This window comes from Bos grunniens, chromosome 8 (assembly GCF_055505025.1).
Source record: "Bos grunniens cultivar Pamir isolate PY7600 chromosome 8, Bosgru_T2T1.0, whole genome shotgun sequence".
Lineage (NCBI taxonomy): Eukaryota > Metazoa > Chordata > Mammalia > Artiodactyla > Bovidae > Bos > Bos grunniens.
This window is the reverse complement of record NC_141172.1, coordinates 69,711,615-69,732,768: the sequence shown is the minus strand read 5'-3', so window position 1 is coordinate 69,732,768 and position 21,154 is coordinate 69,711,615. Positions and strand designations below refer to the sequence as shown.

Genomic DNA, 21,154 nt, shown 5'->3' with positions numbered 1-21,154 from the left:
CACCAGGCAAAAAGCTCTCAGGAGCTGAAGGTCTATTAAACCACAGGTGCCTGAGTGTCAGAATGACACAAGGACTAACAACATTGAAAATTAGCTATATAAAAAAAAATGACAGAAGTACAGATGAGGCATGGGATGAGAAGCAGAAGGATTGACTACCTCTCAAGCTGTTAGCAGAAATATCTCCACACTATCTCAGCAGAGCCCACAGGAGGAAAATATAATGGAAAAGCAGGCTATGCGTATATCTCTACACTGCTGGACCCAGAGACCCAAGTCCCAATCCACCAGCATTGTTCTGCGTATCCAGACATGGAGAGGAAGAAACACAGACCTTGCCTTAGGAAGTCTCAGCCAGACTTAATATATTGGGGTTGCTGAGCCTAGTTACATGGTCACTATGGACTCAGACCCTCCTCCATGCTCACATTCTCTGTTCTCACAGAAACATACACGATTCACTACGGAGAACCCTCTGAGGGTACTTGTGTATACTAGAAACTGGCAATGGTCAAATGCAAAGAGAAGACACAGAAATGGAAATATGCCTCTGTGGCGCTCTACAAATTAAAAAAATTCTGAAGTTCTTGATACTTGGCATTTTAAAAAAAGCTTCTTAATATGTAAACCCAGAAAGGACATTTCCAGGAGAAAGGACAAAGGAATCGTCCCTTTGGGACAATTTGGTATCCGTATGGAAAAGTAAGTTGGATCCCTACCTCACAAAACACCACCAAACCAATTAGACACACACTAAGAACCAACCTGGCATCTGATCCTATCACTTCATGGCAAACAGATGGGGAAACAGTGTCAGACTGTATTTTGGGGGGCTCCAAAATCACTGCAGATGGTGACTGCAGCCATGAAATAGAAGACGCTTACTCCTTGGAAGAAAAGTTATGACCACCTAGATAGCATATCGGAGAAGGCAATGGCACCCCACTCCAGTACTCTTGCCTGGAAAATCCCATGGATGGGGGAGCCTGGTAGGCTGCAGTCCTTGGGGTCGCTAAGAGTTGGACACGACTGAGCGAATTCACTTTCACTTTTTACTTTCATGCATTGGAGAAGGAAATGGCAACCCACTCCAGTGTTCTTGCCTGGAGAATCCCAGGGATGGGGGAGCCTGGTGGGCTGCCGTCTATGGGGTCGCACAGAGTCAGACACGACTGAAGCGACTTAGCAGGAGCAGCAGCAGCAGATATCATATTGAAAAGCAGAGACATTACTTAGCCAACAAAGTCCGTCTAATCAAGGCTATGGTTTTACATTGGTCATGTATGGATGTGAGCATTGGACTGTAAAGAAAGTTGAGCGCCGAAGAATTGATGCTTTGGAACTGTGGTGTTGGAGAAGACTCTTTAGAGTCCCTTGGACTGCAAGGAGATCCAACCAGTCCATTCTAAAGGAGATCAGCCCTGGGTGTTCTTTGGAAGGAATGATGCTAAAGCTGAAACTCCAGTACTTTGGCCAACTCATGCCAAGAGTTGACTCATTAGAAAAGATCCTGATGCTGGGAGGGATTGGGGGCAGGAGGAGAAGGGGATGACAGAGGATGAGATGGCTGGATGGCATCACGGACTCAATGGATGTGAGCTTGAGTGAACTCCGGGAGATGGTGATGGACAGGGAAGCCTGGCGTCCTGTGATTCATGGGGTTGCAAAGAGTCGGACACGACTGGGCGACTGAACTGAACTGAACTGAAGAACCAACAATTGAAAGAAAAACTTTACAAAATTTCGAACAATTTTTGATGAAGGAATATCTTTTCTTTCAGTTGAGGTATTGTTGATTTACAATAATTTGTTTGTTTAAGGTGTACAGCAAAGTGATTCACTGATTTCGCCTCTCAGGTGCTTCCTTGGACAAAACTCATTCCCTTTGGGAGGCCCGTGGGCCATGCCCTCGACTCACAACAGCTAAGAATCCTGAATACGCAAAGCAGCATGTGGTGGTGCTTGTGGGGGGTTTTAGACTGAAGAAATTATTCTAACACGACAGAGGAAACAAGGCCAGAGGTTAAGAGAGGATCTCCAAACCTATCTTCCAACAGGAGGACCTGCTCCCTTGAATGTGGGCGCGTGAAACGGCACTTGGGAAGGGAAGAGGTGTGTCATGAATATTGTGCGTGCAGAGGACGAAGTGGTGTGTAGAGAGGATGCGCAGGCACGTCCCAGGACACTGAGCACAAAGACACAGTGACTGGACTCTCAGCCCTGCTTTGGGGGTATCGCACGGTCTCCACCGCTGACACAGGGGGAGCAGCTCACACGTGTCCTGGAGAGTATGGTCACATGACCTGGCCCTGGCCAATCGGTGTGTTCTCTCCCCCCTGGCCACCGTGATTGGCTCAGGACTGGTGCGATGACCAATCGGGGCCCAGGGCCGGGCCTCAGGCAGGAATCAAGGGAAGAGGAGCTGGCCTTCTGCCAGAAGGGGTGGGGCTGGGTGAGGTCAGGCTACAGCAGTGGGAGGGGCGTGAGGTCAGCCTGGGGCAGTTGGTGGCCTTCCTGAGCCCATCAGGGCAGAGCTGCTGGCCTGAGAATGAGGCCACTGCTGAGCCCAGGGGTTGAGAGCGCCGGTTCCGGCTGTGGTCCCGGAGCTCCACCTGAAAGCGGAGGGAAGCCATCTGCCTGTGAGTCCTCTCCTGCTTGTCTGTCAGCTTGTTTGAACCGCGCTGGGTTTTCTGTCCAGCTGGCTAAGTGGAGACCCTGGAAATGCAACTGTGTGGGTTTTGGCTGGTTTCAGGGAAGAAATGCCAGATGACACTTGGAGACTCCAGTTTAATCTGGATTCAGGTCATATCTCTTGAAAGTGAAGTGAAAGTCCCTCATTCGGGTAAGATTCTTGTGACCCCATAGGCTATACAGTTCATGGAATTCTCCAGGCCAGAATACTGGCATGGGTAGCCTTTCCCTTCTCCAGGGGATCTTCCCAGTCCAGGGATTGAACCCAGGTCTCCCACATTGCAGGCAGAGTCTTTACCAGCTGAGCCACAAGAAAAGACAGAATACTGAAGTGGGTAGCCTGTCCCTTCTGCAGTGGATCAGGATTCCCAACCCAGGAATCAGACCGGGGACTCCTGCATGGCAGGAGGAGTCTTTACCAGCTGAGCTATCAGGGAAGCCCAGTATCTCTTAAGGCCAGCTATTCATTGATATCTCTTAAGGCCAGCTATTCATTGTAGGATTACCCTAATTAGTCCTCACAGGATTAAGGCAGCAACCTGCTAAGGTAGCAATCGATGTCTTTTTTCTAGAGGACAAAACTGGGGCTCAAAGAAGGGGGTAACAGGTAACACAGCTACAGCAAGGAAGTGTGTACCTAGACAAAATCCCCAGATCCTGCTGTTAGAACTCAGGAAAGCCATATGGTGTGGCCTGACAGGGGCTAAGGCACCCGGCCCACACTGGATACTGTGGGGACCTGACTTGCTAAGTGCCTTCTGGCAGCTCTGAGACTCACAAAAGCAATTTGCACTGAAGAGAGGAAGGATACCTCCCTTCATCCACCCCACCACACCCTCCAGGTACTCCCACACCCTGCCCCCTTTCTCTTGCTTTGTGAGGGAATAAGAGTCACACTCATGTGACCACATTGGCTGCCCACTGTGCACGAGCTACCAACTGGAGCTGCTACAGGAGAGGCCACGAGCCTTTGCCCTTGAGTACCTCTCTTTCCTTTGCAGTGTGGGGGCCCTCCTCCACACCTGCACACCAGAGGCCTTTTCTGAGACATGTAGGGACCCTCCCTCAGTTTGTAACAGGTTACATCCATCGCTGTCCTTTCAATGCCTCCCTTGAAACTCAGCTCATGAGCTCCTTTGTTTACATCATGGCCCACCTGGCTGCCACAGGAGGGACGGAGCTGACAATGAATCCAAAGCTCAGATCTCACAGCCGGAAATCTGTACAGAAAGGACCTGATTATTCACACTGTAGAGGCTGTAGTAGGTTCCAGGGATCCGTAACCAGGGCTTGGGCCAAAGTGACTCCACAGCTGTTTTAATGCCTGGGGAGGGTTCTGGCTATAGTGGGGGTGGGGTGAATCTCCTGAGGTTCTGAAGGCCCTCTGTGTGCAGGTTCATGGTGCAGAGAGAAGAGAAGGCAGAGTCCTTCCCTGGAGGTGGTCACAGCTTATGGTCAAGCCAGACAGGCAGGCAGGGCACGATAGCACCTGAGCTGCCTTCATGAGTGAATGGTGTGGGGGCAGAGGAAGAGCATCAGGTCTGCTCCCTTATGTGGTGCCCAGGGCAGGTTGTCACCAGACTAAACACTATGGTGATGACCATCACTCCCGTCTGCAAAGGGTTTGCCTTGGTGTGTGTCTACATCTGAGCAGTCAGGCCGTCTCTAAACTACACTGGCCGTGGGCATTGCCTCTCCTTAGAACTTGATATGGTTCATCTCTTCCTTCCTGAACATTCATTGCCAAGAGGGTTTTGGGGCCACAAGGATGTTGGGTTGTTCTCTAGCTTTGTCTCATGAGGAATGCTTTTCCAGTTGTTGGTGTGGTTTGTTTTTCCAGCTCTCTTTCCTGGCTTATTTTGTGAATTTGTTTCTGCCAGAGGAAGAGCTTCGGATCTGCCTTCTGGCTGAGATGTGACACTTACAACAGCAGCACTGACCTGGATATCATGACCATATTTGCCAAAAGGGCTTTGTTTTGCAAAAGACATCTTGAAAGTACCTACACTGTCCTTTCAAATACCCAAAGGCTATTTGAAATGAAATAAAAAACAAGAATTCTCAAGTTTAGTCTTACAATATGTGGGGAGTCAGAAAAATCCCCGGAGAAGGGAAACACTACCCACTCCAGTATTCTGGCCTAGAGAATTCCTTGGAGTGTATAGTCCATGGGGTCGCAAAGAATCAGACAAAATCGGATGACTGAACACCAACAGCCATGAAGTTTCACCATTTGTCAAACAGAGATACCAACAGTATTTGCACGACTGTGTGCATGTTCAGTTGCTCATTCGTGTCCAACTCTTTGCAGCCCTGTGGACTGTAGCATCCAAGATCCTCTATCCATGGAATTTTTCAGGCAAGAATACTGAAATGGGTTGCCATTTCCTCCTCCAGGGGATCTTCCCCACCCAGGGATTGAATCCAGGTCTCCTGCGTTTCCTGCATTGGCTGGCGGGTTCTTTTCTGCTGAACCACCTGGGAAACAAGTCAGTACATCACTGGGTTATCCTAAAGTACTTAACTTAGAGTCTGGCACTCGGGTCATTCTCACTGGTGATGTGAATATTCAGTCATATCATTATTGCTCATATGATAATGGAATGGCCATGCTCACAAAGGAGAAAGAATAGCCTTTCCAAGTCCAATTAAATCCTTCACCACACATACCTTCTTTAAAACTTCTGACTTTGAAATAAACATCAAGCATAAAGACATTGGTTATGGCCACCAGGAAAGATCGCGTTGTACTAATCAGTGACGAGGCTTCTTCCAGTTCCAACATGCATGCGTTGTTTCCCCAGCACAACCCAACACTTCTGTGACAGCAGCTGGGGGTCCTGCAACTTAACTCAGTGTGGACTCTGCCTATCTGGGGGTAGTTCCATACCCCACAGGTTAAAGGCTCAGCCCTACAAGACCTTCCCCCGACTCCCACCATCATTTGCAAGCCCAGAATGTCACCTGCCCTCTGACCCACCGGCTACCCGTTCAGAGGTTCTAATGACTTTGGGTTCTATTAATTTGTCGAGTGGTCACGGAACTCAGAGAAACATGTTGCCTAGTAGATCACAGCCTTATTGCAAAAGGTAATAAACTCAGAAACAGCAGATGGAGGGGTATCCCTCCATATATATCCCTCCACACATACACAGGACAAGGTGTGTGTGTGGGAGGCATGGAACTTCACACTCTCTGAGCCTCACTTTCCCCAAATTTGCATGTGTTCATCAACCCAGAAGCTGCCCAGACTCTGTTTGGGGGTTTTTATGGAGGAGTCATCACACAAGCACAATTGATTAAATCACTGGCTGTTGGTGATTGCTTCAAGCAGAAGCCCTTCTGGCTTTCCCAGACATGGTGGGCAGGGGCAGGGGAGGGACTGAAAGTTCCAATCCTCTAACCATGTGCTTAGTTACCCTGGCAAGCAGCACCCCTCTTTGGAAAGCAGGCCCTCTTTGAAAAGTCACCTCATTCACCTAACAAGAGACACCTTGTCTGCTCTCCCCACTTAGGTAATTCCCAGAGTTTTAGGAGCTCTGTGCCACGACCGGGGGACAAAGGCCAAAAATGTATTTCTTATTATTAATACAAATCACAAGATCACAGTGACCCCAAATTTCAGTGATGATTTGGTTCTGTAGCCTTAAAAGTTTTTCAGCGGTTGATTGGACCTTTTTTAAAAAAAACTTTGGGGCCACATCTCAAGGCATGTGGTGATCTTAGTTCCCCAGCCAGGGATTGTACCCACACTCCCTGCATTGGAAGGCAGAGTGTTAACCGCTGGACCACCAAGGAAGTCCCTGATTGGGCCCTTTTTAGGTGAAACTGTTATCGTGGCATAAACTAAATGGTTCAAGATTTCGAAAAGCTGGAGCTGAGCATGAGCCATCTTCCTGTGGTGTCTTCAGATCATTACCGATTTTTCCATGGCCCCTGCAATCCTGAGCTTTCCCATGAGATGAGTCAGGCCCCAGGAAGCCTGTTGCCTGCCCCTGCTCGAGACCAGAGTCTCTTCAGGGGCCGGCTGGGCACAGGCAGCGTGCGTGGTGTGTGCGGGTCCACACCAGCCCGATTAGTGGAGAGATGTCCGCGATGACTCATTCCCGGGTGTGCTCTGATTCCAAGAAGTGAGAGAGTTTGGGGAACAAGATAGCCTCGGAGAGAGCCCAGCCACACGACCTTGCCCACTGTGAGACAAACTTGGGGCTTATGAGTGCTTCCCCAGGGAGAAAGAAATCCACGGATTCCACTGGATCCTCAAACAATGACCCCCAAAAGATGAAGAGTCTTAAAGTGGGATTTCTCAGCCTTGGTGTTGTTGGCGTTTAAGATCTTGCAGCATTCATAAATGCAACTGAAAATGTCCCCAGATGTCACCAGTGTCCCCTGGGCCCAAACATGAGGGCCAGCTGGACAGGCTGGACCAGGAGCAGGGATGAATGAAATGAAAGTTGCTCGGTCGTGTCTAACTCTTGGAGACCCCATGGGCTACACACAGTCAATGGAATTCTCCAGGCCAGAATACTGGAGTGGGTAGTCTTTCCCTTCACCAGGGGATCTTCCCAACGCAGGGATCGAACCCAGGTCTCCTGCATTGCAGGCAGATTCTTTACCCGCTAGCCCCAAGGGAGGCCCTAGGGAAGCCCAGGAGCAGGGGTAGGGGGATGCAAAAGGACAGTGAAGCAGGAGGAATGGGGGCAGATAAGCAAGTCTGCCCTCCTGAAATGTCTGCTGGCCCGGTCGTCTGCAGTTCTGACTGGGCAGGGTGTGGAGGTCACAGAGGCTCAGAGGTGTGTGACCCCCTTTGCTCCCCCTGGGCCAGCAGGTGTGTGAGGCTGAGCCGCTCCGAGGCAACATGGGCTTCGAGCCCCACACAGATGGGGCCTCTGTGTGCAGCGTGAGCCTTTCTCCCGAGTCAGGAGGTTAATTGTTGAAAAGACATCCCATGATGACCAGGGGAAGACTGGCCTGGATGAGGTAGTGGTCAATTGGTGGATCTTAGGGACACAGAACATTGAGTGTCCCAGGTGGGGCTTCTGATACCGATGACCACAAACTGGGGTGGCAGGAAGGCTTAAAACGATACTATTGATTCTCTCCCAGTTCTGGGGGCCAGAAGTCTAAAGTCAAGGGTCAGCAGGACTGGGCCTCCTGACCTGGGCTCTGGAGCAGCATCGCTCCCAACTCTTCCAGTTTCTGGGGCTCCAGGTGTTCCTGGGTTTGTGGCCACATCCCCCCAGCCTCTGCTTTCTCCTCACACGGCCTCCTTCTCTCTGTGTGTCTCTCCTCTTCTTATAAAGACACCCATCATCCTGCATAAGGCCCACCTAATCCACTGTAACTTTATCTAACTTGATTTCATCAGCAAAGACCCCATTTCCAAAAAAAGGCCCCCTGGCAAATATGGGGAGTTGGGATGTGGGTGTCTCTTTTGGAGGGCATCATTCACCCCGCCACAAAGCTGAGCCTTTACACACGAGCAGTTATCCCAGGAATGGGGGGAGCTCACACGGGACCCCTCGAGTACAGCCATGGGTGGGGGAGGCACAGTGTGTGGTTGGAGGGATGAGAAGGGCAGGTGGTCTGGCGGGGACCAAGCCTCGGCCTGGCTGCCTCGGTGTAGGGTTCCGGGGTGTGCACGGAAGCCCCAGAAGTCATCAAGATGCAGGTTCTGACTTTTAGCAGGTCTAGGAGTGCCCCACAGTGCGCTTCTCACCTGCTCCCAGGGTGTATAAACTGATGACCCTGGTCCATGCTTAGAGGTGCGAGGAGCGTGCAGGCCTGTTTCCCAGGAGCTGTCAGAAACTTCCCAAGGAGGCCCCCCTGTACAGTGTCCACGCAAGTCCCCAATCCCCTGTCCAGTGCCCCAGAGGTACCCCAGACAGAGACCTGTACACAACACTGGGTGGCCGGGCCAGGAACCCAGTGGAGGGGGAAGTGGTGAGTCTGGAACAAACGTGCTCATAACTTTGCGTATAGGACAGATGGAGGCTGAGCCTGGCCGACTGGCTGTGACCACGGGTGATCCACTTGCCCCCCACCCTCCGCCAGGCACCATGGGCCCAGAGGAACTCAGCTTAAAAATTGCTTCCCCAGCCACCCACAAGAGGGGCCCTCATTGTCAAATTAGGATCTGACACCTTGATCCAGAAGACGGCCCCCGAAGTCAGTTTCACACATGAAGGTCCAGGAGAGGTGTCATGTCAGAGACCCCTTGGACAGCAGACAGGATGGAAATGGTGGGGAAAGGTCCTGGAGGCAGGCGGCCCAGGCCTGCCTTCTGCAGAAGCGCCTCTTCCGCCCAGCCCCCACTGCTCTGTCCCTCCGATGGCGGTGGGGTTAGCAGCCAGGGTTCCCAGGAAACGGACAAGAGCAGCTTGTGGCCAACATGTTTCCTTGTAACTGAAACCCATCAGCATTTTTCAAGCGCAAACTCAAAGCCAGAGCATTATTTATGTTCACTGGTAATTGCCGAAAAGGCCACACAGGAAACTCCCGGCTGTGTACTGGGGGTGACCAAGGCCCACACCTCCCTGATGTTGAACTTGACTCTGGATTTGGAAGAATTGTTAAGGCTGCAGACATGTGACCCTACAAGGTCAGTTTGCTTTCAAGCTGCCGTTCAGGGCTCGCCACCGCACCCCAGGGCTGGCAGGCTGTAGTTTCTCCTCATTCCTCCCCGGAGCTGGTGTGGGCCGTGGCGGTATCTGTTTCCCGTCTTCGTGGATATTGTTTTTTAAAAGCAAGCGAGCAACTGCCTGCTGGAGGATGGGAGCCGCCTCCACACCAGACTCCAGGATGGCTGGTCAGGCGGTGAGGGGACCTGAGCTCCCAGGGAGACTCAGACCCCGCACGGCCCCTCTGAGGCCACGTGTGTGGGTCCAGACCCAGCCTGGCCACTTCCTGGGGGCTGAGCAGCCTCAGGCAAGTGGCTTCCCCACTTGAGACCTTGGTTTTTCCATCTTAGAATGGAGGGGCGTTCATCTGCTGGGGCATGGGGAGGGTTGCCATGGACATGGGACAGGGGAGAGGGGGATGTTTCTTGCAGTTGCCAGCTGAGGCCTTGTGGGCATGAGCTGGTGTCCGAGCCAGTTCCTAGACATGGCTGTGTGGTGATGAGCATGGAGTTGGGGGGCAGGAGTCCCTCCTCATAGCCTGGACATTGGGGTGGGGGTTCTCAACTTGGAGGCACCTCAAGTCTAATTTCAACAACTCCATATGTAAGGATAATGCAGCAACAGATGTTCTCGGGGACTTGTCAGCCTGGATGCAAAGCCCCATCCCCACCCCACCTTCTGTGGGCATCCTGACCTGGCTTGTGGTACAGGGATCAGATCCCTTTACTGAGGGAAGGAACTGAGGCTCTGAGAGGTGAGGCAAGGAGATCAAGGCCACTGGGCCCGAAGGGTAGAGCCAGCACTTGAACCTGGGTGCTGGGTCCTCATGTCAAGGCTCTTCGCCCTGAACCATGAGAACTGGAATATAGAAAGGGCTGAGCACCAAATAATTGATGCTTTTGAACTTTGGAGTTGGAGAAGACTCTTGAGAGTCCCTTGGACTGCAAGGACATCAAACCAGTCAATCCTAAAGAAAATCAACCCTGAATATTCATTGGAAGGACTGATGCTGAACCTGAAGCTCCAATACTTTGGCCAACTGGTGTGAAGAGCTGTAAGACCCTGATGCTGGGAAAGATTGAGGGCAGGAGGAAAAGGGGGTGTCAGAGGATGAGATGGTTGGATGGCATCACTGAGTCCATGGACATGAGTTTGAGTGAGCTCTGGGAGGTGGTGAAGTACAGGGAAGCCTGGTGTGTTGCAGTCCATGGGGTCTCCAAGAGTTGGATGTGACTTAGTGACTGAACAACAATAAAATGTGGTCTTCAGCCCCCATCTCACTCCTACCCCCAGGCTTAATGCCTATGCCATGAGCCTCTCCTACAGTGAGGTTTCAGGGGCCATTGTCTAGTCCCAAAGCTATTCATATCTCTATTCATAATTCCACCATTACACATTCATTTCTTTGGCCATAACATTTTTAAATCTCTTGAGTCTTAAGTGCTGAGGCTTTTATACACCCCACCTGGCTTCCTTTGGGCCTCTCTTGGTTTTGTGGAAGTGTACTTGTTATAAACTGAGGAAGGAAATGGCAAAGTTATAAAGTGAATTCTGGACATGTTGTAAGAGTCTTGTCTTCAAAGTTCCCAAGGACGGCTCTTCCCGGGCCTGAGACTCGGCACCCCTAATTCCCTGATGGCAGTGACGGGGCCCTCTGGGGTGGGCGGCAGCTGTGGGGTCAGGGTGGGCTGGGGAGGTGTGCTGCCCAGGAGCCCTCTTTGGGCAGCTAGGGACCCCAGGCTCGGCCTCACTGAGGCCAACCTTCCAACAACCTAGGTGGCTGCCCTTAAGCAGAGACGGGTGACCGTGACGCACAACACGCCGGCTCAGGCAATCGTGGGGACGAAGAGGGAACCTTGGCATCCTAGACCACCAGGAATCCCCCACGGGGACGTTTTTGCTTGCCCTGTGATTGCCTTCTTCCTTCTAAAAGGAAAGTGCCGGGAACGACTGTGGTGAGGTCGCTGTTCCAGTGAGTTGAGCCAGGAGCAGAGGGTTAACCCTGTCCAGACTGCGCTGGGTGAGCCTCCCCCCTCCCCTCCCCCACCTCGGACAGCACAGTCCTGGTCACTCTTCTGGGCCTTCTTGGCTCTTTAGGAACTTTAAGGTGTGGTGTTTGTTATTTGTTGTCTTGGTCCAGCATTTGGTGGCGGTCCATTGCAAGGGCCTGACCCTGTCCCCTCCCCGAGCCCCTTGGCCCTCCTCATGCCCACGCCAAGGCTCGAGGCCCCTGCGGTTCTGTGGCCTCCAGACTCCCCACCAGAGGGGCCAGTCCGTACAGAAGCCACAGGTCTGGGGCTTCCAGCTGGGAGAGGGGACCAGCATCTTATTGTTTCTTCCTGCCGGGAGCAGACTGCTGTCAGGCTAGGCACCAGGGTTTAAAACATCCTATATGTGTAAGAACGAGGACATCCCATGTGTCCACTGAGTCCCACGACCCTGTCCCGATCCTGCCAGATGTTTTTCTGGGAGGGACCCTGTCGCTGACGTAAACAACTGAGCGTGTTTTCCCAGGGATGTGGCCTGGGCACTGCTTCGTGACTAGTGTCGAGAGAAATCTCCATGGACTCGGAGGAATATATTTTGGGTCTTTGCATGTGGCTGAACAGAGCACACAGAAAGAAACGGGAGCTGTAACAGGAAAGACCGGGTTGGCCGTGTGGGGCCATCCACGGTCACTCCCAGGGCCCCATGTGGTCATCCCCGCGCCAGGAGCCCCCAGGCTAGAGGCATTGCTGCTTCTTGTCTCGGTGCCACAGGGCTTCCTATGGTAGGGGAAGCGGCTTCCAGCTTCTTTGCAAAGAGAGTCTGTGCAGTGGTAGTCTTAGCGGCCTCAAGGTCATGGAGAGGTGGCATAGCCCCAGCCACGGGGTGGGCGGGGTTGCTGAGAGCACCAAGATCTCCCCCCAACTGTGAAGCAAGTCACGAATGGCAAAGATTTGCAGAGGAGCAATAGGTGGTCTCTGAGAGGCTGAGTCACTCGCCAGAGACAACACAGCAGCAGACCGGGACTCCGACCCAGGTCGTTTAAACCACGGCTCCCTCCTGTGCCCATCTGACCTGCCCCTTGAGGGCAGCAGGAAGATCTGGGCTCCCCTGGCCTGAGTGGCCATGCCTGCCTCCCTTCGTCCGTGCTGGGATGTGTCCATTCCCAAACCATGCGCTGTGTCCCCCGGCCCCAGGCCGTCATGTCAGGCTCCAGGCTCCCTGCAGGTGAGCCCCACACCCCCAGCACAGCTTGGAGCCCTGCTCATTTGGTCCCTGTGCCTGAGTGTCCTGATCCTAACTATCTTCTTGAGGCAGCCTTAGGACTGAAGTCCTGGAGCCCTGCTTCTTTGAAGCTCCCTGCACCAAGCCCAGTGAGGCTCTGCCCGGGGGCTTCATGACCAGTATGGTGGGCTGAGTGGTGGCCCCGAAACCATCCATCCTTCCGTAGCCCGCAAAGGTGACCTTATTCCCATGAAAAGTCTCGGCAGGAAGTAAGTTACTGATCACTGCACCAGATCACCTGGGACGCATGAGGACCCTAAATCCAATGACGGATATGCTTGGAAGAGAAGAGGGAATGATTTGAAGCACAGAGCCACCCAGGGGTGGATGCAGGTGGATGCAGAGGTCGGGGTGATGTGGCCACAAGCCCAGGGAGGCCTGGGGTCCCCCAAGAGCTGGACCAGGCCGGAGGGACCCTCCCCTGGAGCCTCTGGAGGGAGCTGAGCCCTGCCCACACCTTGATCACAGGTTTCTGACTCCAGACCTGGGGGCGAATGAGTTTGTGTTAAAGCTGTCCAGTCTGTGGCCAGTGGCTGCAGCCACCCCTGGATACTGAGAGTGAACTTGCCGGCTCCAAGGTGAGAACAGTGGCAGGACCGGCCCCCCGCCCCACACACAGAGACACACAACCTTGTCATGAGGTTAAATGCGTTAATACGCACAGATGCCTGAATCAAGGACTGACACTTGGATCTTAGCCCCTTCACCTCTTCCTCCTCGTCATCATCACTGTCATTGTTAGAGGCCCTCATCCACTCGTTCAGTGGACACACGGTGCTCGTGCACGGCCCCAGTGTGTGCAGCGAGGCCAACAAGCTGGGAGGCTCTGCACAGGACTCACCCTGCCTGCTGGGGCCACATGGACAAGGCCTGTGCAGTGACACCGATGCCCCAGGAGAGGCTGAATCCTCTGGTCATGGGAGTCACGGGGGCCTCAGCATCAGAGGTGGAGGGGTGAGCCAGGTTCATCCACGGGGGTGCAGCCCTTCACTCAAAGTGGGGGAAGAACGCCATGTGTCACCCGGTGTCCGGGAGGCTCCCCTTGCCCTGGTGGGCTGTGGGCACAGCCTTGGATGACCAGGAGTCTGCACCTCAGTAGGGGCCGAGGCTGGCACTGAGTGAATCTTCAGTGAGGTTTTTTCCTTAAAAACCATCCTAAGTGACTTCAGCTCCATTGCTTTTTGCCAGAAACCTACAATGATCCCAAGAACTTTGTACACTCCAAGAGTGGTGACTGGATGTGGAGCCCAGCACAGACCCAAGTCAGTCCTGCCCTGAGTCCCACGGGCCAGCCACACCATCCCCCTTCCATGGCCTGGCTTTATTCTGCCAGGACCTTCAGAATGGTGGAAAGGCAAGTGTGGCCTCAAGCTGGGGGTACCCAGCATGGGCTCCTAGCCCCTGGGAGTTCCCTTGGGACATCTGGTGGACCATAGTCCCCACTGCCGTCAGGCAGCTCTGTCTCGGGGAATGTTGTGTTTCTTTGCCTTTTTTTGTGATGCAGCACCCCAGTTATTCTCGGGGCAATTGGGAAGTCTGCTGGTGTTACATGCTCCTGCCTTAGATGGGGAACATTATTGCTGCATTGACACTGCTCACTCCATACTGGGAATCTGTTAAACACAAATGGCAAGCGGAACAGAGAAAAAGAGAAAAAGAAAAATGGAGAGTTGCTTGGTTGCTTCAGGTCTCACCTGTGATTAAGAGTGTGTACAGCCTGCACATGAACCCGAGTTCCCACACCTGCCAGCTATAAGGTGCCAGGCCCTGATTTTAGAGCCCTAGCTTCACTAAGGAGTCACTGACAGATACAGTTTTTGTGTATTTCAGGTCTACATTGTGATGACTTGATGCCCATAGAATCATGGAATGATTGCCCAACATACGCATCGCCTCACACAGTTAACTCTGTGTGTGTGTATCTTTAATGTTCTTATAATCCATGGAGAAGGCAATGGCACCCCACTCCAGTACTCTTGCCTGAAGAATCCCATGGATGGAGGAGCCTGGTGGGCTACAGTCCCTGGGGTCTCTAAGAGTCGGACACGACTGAGTGACTTCACTTTCACTTTTCACTTTCATGCATTGGAGAAGGAAATGGCAACCCACTCCAGTATCCTTGCCTGGAGAATCTCAGGGACGGGGGAGCCTGCTGGGCTGCTGTCGACACAACTGAAGCAACTTGCAGCAGCAGCAGCAGCAGCAGATGGAGCTGGATGCCATGATCTTCATTTTTTGAATGTTGTGTTTTATGCCAGCTTTTTCACTCTCCTCTTTCACTTTCATTAAGAGGCTCTTTAGTTTCAGCCCCTGGAGGCATTTCTTATTCCCCTTTCTGTCTTTTCTCTACCATGAGGGGCCCCATTTATAGTTTTTAACAATGTAGTTTAACAACAGGCTCCTTCGATATATTCTATACTTTTTTCCTTCTTATATATATTTTTTTAACCTATCTATCCTTCAGTTCACTGATCCTCTCTGCAGCTACGTCCAATTTGATGTTAAGCCCAGAGACTGAGTTCTTAAATTCAGTCACTGTTATTTGAAAGTTCTAGAATCGGTTTTGATTCTCAGACGTTTTTCCTTTTGTCAAGTATATTTTTGAACTGGTGAAGTTTGCATCTGATACCTCTAGCATACCTCTGATGTGCTGATATACATCTGATACCTCTGGATCTGTTTCAGTTCTTTTTCTCTTTCCTGTTTGTTGTTACACCCTTTTTGCTTTTTTTGGTTGCATGTTGGACATTATCTATGGAAAACCCTAGAGTTTCTGGTGATGCTGTCTTCTCCAGAGGTTCCTCTGAGGCAGACCTCTAGTGGGGACAGAGCTGTCTGTTCACTCAGGGCCTGAGTGACTTGAGGCTGGGGTGTCCTTGTAAGCTGAGTCTCAGCAGCCTTCACCCACCTTCCCCCTGACCGCGGGGAGGAGCCCTCCAGCGTGTCCATCTGGAAGCCTGGGGTGCCTCCCGTGGCCTCCCCCGCCCCCTTCTCGCCCAGTCCTGAAGCCCACCATCTGTCTCCCGAGCACCATGAGGTGATTGATACTCAGCGCTCAGCCGGTTTGGGCAGAGTGTTGGGTATGTTTTCTGTGCCTCCCTTTTCTTGGGGAGCTTAGTCTCTAACATCCGGACTGACTTGTCAGGCCTGAGCTCGAATTTTTGTCTTCCCAGCCCAAGGAACCATCCAGAGCTGTGTTAGCCAGTACCCTCTGCTTGACTTTTTCCCTGCCTTTTCTTCCCACAGTCAGCTTTGTTCAGATGCCCCGAGGGAAGGAGTGGCCCTCTCAGTGTCCAGCTCCCTCACTCGGCTTTTTTGAAATCTTGGATTGTGGCTGCCTAAGGACCTCTTTTTAAAATGTATTTAGCTTCTATAGCTCTTGGTAGGCTGACCCACAAGCTGCCTGCGTCTGTAACTGCAAGTGGGGAAGCCCTAGGTGTCTTCTCTCATCTGAAGCCACATGTAAAATTCACAGTAATTATATTGATCATCTTTGATACCGGGGAAAACAAGAACCAGAGATCCTCCCTTAGTACCCACAGTTGTGTTTCTGATCAGAATCCCCAGCGTCCCCGGGCTGTGTCAGCGCCACTTGAACTTGGAAAGAAGGTGAAGCAAGCGGCCCATGCGGCCTGGGGACAGAGGAGCCGGTCTGCCCTCCTCCCCTGCCCCTGACGGCCCAGGGCAGGCCTTGCGATGACGGGCTGCTGGTAGTCGAGGAGAAGGCTGAAGAGCCAGGGGTTGTGTGAACTGTATTCTGTGACGTGGTCACGTGTGTGTTTTCTTTTTCAGTTTGAAAAAATGACTGCTTTTAGTCTTCCCTCCAGTTTGACTTTAAGGTTGAAAATGAAGATTTTATTCTTAAAGTTGAGCACAGTGATTTTACAGTCTTTTTGAAAGCAACAGTTGAGGTTTTAAAAAGACATCTCAGAGAACTCCAGCAGATAAAGCGAAACAAAAAGAGAATGTGTTCAGGGTGAACTGCGGGCGGGACCCAAAACTGTACTCTGTCCCTCCCAGAGTCCGTAATTGCTGAGAGGGGTGGATATAGGGCCCCAAGCACCCTGGGGACCGAGGTCCTCAAGTGACAGCTGAGGTCCCGGCTGAGCCAGGAGCAGTGTGGCCTGTGCCCTGGTGAGTGGAGAGCTGCGAGGCTGGGAGTGGGGCCAGGAGAGGGGGTGGGAGACTCGGGCGCGGAGGGAGGGGCAGCACCTGGCGGGGTCTGGGAGGAGCTGGCTGTCGCGGCTCGAGGCAGGGACACCCCTGAACCTCCACCGTGCAGCGCCCCCAGGGGCAGAGTTGTCTGGCATCCCAGGGTCGAAGTTAAGAGGGTGAGTTCGCAGCAGATTGACGGAACTCCTGTACCCACTGTGGGTTCATTTTAGTGCCTGGAGCGAGGTTGGTCAAGCCCTTGCTGAGCTTGAGTGAGGGAGTCATTCAGGGAGGACCGAGCTCAGGGTGAGAGTGACGGGCAGCTAGCGCGGTGAGTCCTCCTCACCTGAGTGGGTTCCGGGGACACCCTTGAGTTCAGGGGTGCCCTTTCAGTAGCCTCACTGAAGGCTTGTTTGGGGGGTGAAGGAGGCAGAAGCCCACTTAGAAGACGTGCTCATTCCTAGTGGTGGTGCTTTCTGAAGCAGTTTATACTATTTGGTTCGACTGTGAACCAGTATCCTTGCAGGGTTATGTTTGACGGTGGGCCTGAGCTGTGGGCACGGCTTTCCTTCTCCCACACGCCACACTCACCTGACATCTTTTTGGCAGCCCCTCCCCCCTCTCGGCACCCCTGATGGTGGGCTTGAGCCCAGCCCCCCTGTCACCATGGAAGCCCCTTGTGACTGAGTGGGTTCCAGGTTCCGGGCTCCTGGGAGACATGCTGGAGGCAGAGCCTTCGTGCCATTTCTTCTAGAGACAGCAGTGCTGATGGTCATAGTGTGAAAGCGGTGTGTGTGAGAGTGGTGTGTGAGAGCGTTGTGTGCGAGAGTGGTGTGTGAGAGTGGTGTCTGAGAGCGGTGTGTGTGAGAGCAGTGGTCGTAGTGTGAATAGTGGTGGTCGTAGTGTGAGGTCGGTGGTGATAGCTCCGGTGCTGAGCTATCTAACCGTGAAACAGCAGTTGCCCCCGAGTGGGGGACTGCCCCCATCCGCGAGGATGGGTCGCAGAAGGGCCCGCCTATGGGCACTTTTCCAGTGCTGCAACCCCAAGGCGAAGGCCAAGACAAGGAAGACCTCGGCCTCGGCCCAAGTTCTGGAAGCGGAGTGGACTGACGTGAGAGCAGCCAGGGGCTGGGCCCGTCGGATTGGCCCTTACCCGGTGAAGCACTGGGGCTGTGTTTCATTTTGTTAGCATGGCTGTGGGCCCTGCCGGGGGTCCCTGCCAGCCAGGGCGTTTTGCCCTTCTGGGCAGGATCGACCCCAGCAGGTTGACCTTGTAGGTGGTTGTGCAGGTGCTGCGGGGAGGATGGCCGGGGCCCCACCACAAGCGAATCGCTGGCTGGAGGAGTCACTGGGGCACGTGGATTGAGCTATAGAGTCAGTCCTTGAAGCAGAAAGGCTAAGCCCCTTATCGCCTCCCATCTTACAAAGCACAGAACAGTGTGTCCAGTATTTTAATGATGGCTACCTACTGCTTACATGTATAACATACACCCTCATAGCTTCACATGTCTACTACATGCCTCTTACAAGTGTTGGGCAGTGTTCTAGGTGCTTAATACTCAGTGTGTAGTAGGGGATATGCAGCCCAGGACTTTTTTTACGTGTGCGAGGAAAAATAGAAGAATGAAAGATGCCGTGTGGTTCAGTTTGAGCAAGTTCACCACGTGGACGGCACCGCGTGCACGAAAATTGTGATAAAATACATAAAACATGAATTTAACCTTTTAACCAGTTTGTTGAATGACTGGGTGACTTCAGTGGAGTCAGGCTAACAGATGGCTGTGGGGTGCCATCAGCCTTTTTCCCAGAGGAACACTCCAAAGCCTGGTGGCCTTGTAGATCTTCCCTTTCTTCTGCCCTCTCCCCAGTGGTTCTAGGTCACTGGTCTGTGTGTCGTTTAAGAACCTCTTTGTCCACTTTGTTGTTAGGTTTATGTTTAGGAAAGTTTCTCAGACTTCCCTGGGTCTTGAGAAGGCAGGCTTGGATTCCGGGTTCTCCCCTGCCGCATGCCTGCCAGGTCAAGGTGGAGGCTAAAGGCCGGTCTGAGTTGTGGTGGTCTGTGTGGTCTTGGGGTCAGCGGACCCCTCTTCTCCGGAGGGGCAGGGAGACCCTCTGTGTGGAGCCTGGAGAGACTTGACAGGGTCAGTCTTCAGTCTCGCTCTCTTTTTAATTTGTGTTTGCATTTAGTTACTTACTCATTTAACTGTTTTCTAGGAGTTGGCATCCCCTACGGAAGAACTCAGTGCATGCCGAGAGCAGCTTCTAGCAAGAGAAAAAGAGATAGCCGAAATGAGAGCCGAAAGGAACAACACCAGGGTCAGTAGGGGGATTCTCACGTGTTGACAGTTGCCCCGCGGGGGTCACCACTGGGTTCCGTGTTGCTGTCTTTAAACTCTGGCTTGTTTTCAAGTCATTTTTCACATCTTCCCACTGAGCAGACCGGGGTGGATCCGATCGGGGTTCTCATACTTTGCTTCAAATTTATGATGAGAGCTAATATAATTTTAGTACATTTGAGGAGGGAGTTCTCTTAACTTACATTTTTGTCCATGCTACAGTGTGTGTGAGGTCTTAGTTCCCCGAACAGGGATTAAAACTCAGGACCCCTGCAGAAGTGTGGAGTCTTAAGTACTAGGCCACTGGGGAAGTCCACTCTAACTTTAGACTGAACTGGCAGGATTCTGACTTGCCTTAGCATGGTTTTGGTGTTAGCGTGAGGCTGAGAGGAGTTATCGGCCCTGAATTCAAGTATGAGGTTGAAGGTGCTCCTTTGGCCCTGCCCTGCAGCTGCTGCTAGAACACCTGGAATGCCTGGTTTCCCAATATGTGCCATCGCTCCGGATGACGATGGGCAAGCAGCAGGCGCGGTCCCCAGCCGGCATGAAGAGCGAGGTGGAAGTGCTCAAGGCACTGAAATCACTGTTTGAGCACCACAAGGCCCTGGACGAGAAGGTACCAGCCACCCGGCCGTCCTGGATTTGTACACTTGCTGCCTTGTTAGGTGGATGATGCATGTATTTATGTAACTAGTTGACTTTTGAGCTTCTTGAATTCTTGTAAATACATTTTTTCTGTAAGAAGTCAGAATTTTATATGGTTAAAAAGTGTTGCCTGTGTACATGCTCAGTCATGTCCAAGTCTTTGCGACCCTGTGGACTGTAGCCCACCACGCTCCTCTCTCCCTGGGACTTCCCAGGCAAGAATACTGGAGTGGGTGGCCATCTTCTACTCCAGGGGATCTTCCCGACCCAAGGATCGAACCTGCCCTCTTGCATTGGCAGGCGGACTCTTTACCACTGATCCACCTGGGAAGCCCCAGGTAAAAAGTATTAGTTGGCATAAATGTCTCAAGATTTATTATATTCTGTATATCAATTTGCAATTAAAAACTAGGTAATAGAATTAGTTTAGGAACATTTTTTTTCCTCTCTAACTTAGAATTTAAAGCTGTTAATAAGCAGATCTTCTTGACATTAAGGTCAATGAGATGCATTAAATGTCTTCCGTTACAGCAGCCGTGTATTGGGGTGAGTGTACACTAAGAAGTGCACTAAAGTATATACACACTTCAACACACAGTGACTCGGCCCCTTTTATTTCAGTTGAGAGCGATTACGAGGCGCACTTGAAAGGTGTAGTTTGTCAGAAGAAGAATTAGGTGCCACACACAAAGAGAGGAGTTTGATCAGTCATCGTGTAATTTCAGTGAAGGGTTTGTCATTTGTATCCTTTCATTTAAAAAAAGTATGAAGGCTGTAGTGGACGTCAGATGTTATTGATCTTTCTGATTGAGGACCCTCCCAGTTGGGTTATTTTAATGACTAGTAAACTAGACTTGTGGCTCAGAGCTGCAGGATCTCTTAAGTACCCCTTTGTCCAGTAGAAGACAAATTCTGACTCTGATCACCTGGTTCTCTTTGGGATGGATAGCATCACCATGTACTTTCTTTTTATGCTGTATTTTCAGTTTTGAGTTGAGTTTTTCCAAATGGAGTTTTGCTGTCTTTACTAATTTCTTTATTCTGATTCAAACTTTTGGTTTTAGCTGATGATTCTTAAAGAGAAGAAAAACCCGGAAAAGATACTGATGGATGGGGTGCTTGATGTAAATCCCAAGCAAGAAAACATGCCAAGTGCCAATGGAAAGGCAAGTCCTCGGTCTCACTCTCTGTCTGGTTCTCGTCTTACCATCCAGTCTGTGCGGGGCTGTTGGGACCTGTCACCAAAGCACCATGTAGTTCTGTGTGACTGTGAGGGTCGTGTGAGCTCCAGAGCACAGAAGGCAGTTTTGACCTCACCGATTGCCCGGAAGTGCTGTGTTCTCTCCCTCCCAAAACAAGGCTGTCTAAGGCTTCCTTTCCCCCTTAGAGAACCCGCGGCGGCTCTCTGGCTCGGGTGATCCAGCTCCAGGAAATCATAAA

The 21,154-nt window shown here is 51.9% G+C and overlaps 1 protein-coding gene across 1 annotated transcript; it reads left to right on the top strand.

The window, feature by feature from the left end:
• The first annotated feature begins 17,695 nt into the window (after positions 1-17,695).
• LOC147367368 (uncharacterized) lies at positions 17,696-21,154 on the top strand. Its single transcript, XM_086416439.1, has 4 exons — positions 17,696-17,889; positions 18,948-19,049; positions 19,521-19,685; positions 20,779-21,154. Exons 1-4 carry the CDS (start codon positions 17,728-17,730, stop codon positions 21,130-21,132), a joined length of 783 nt encoding a protein of 260 aa, XP_086272565.1. The 5' UTR covers positions 17,696-17,727; the 3' UTR covers positions 21,133-21,154.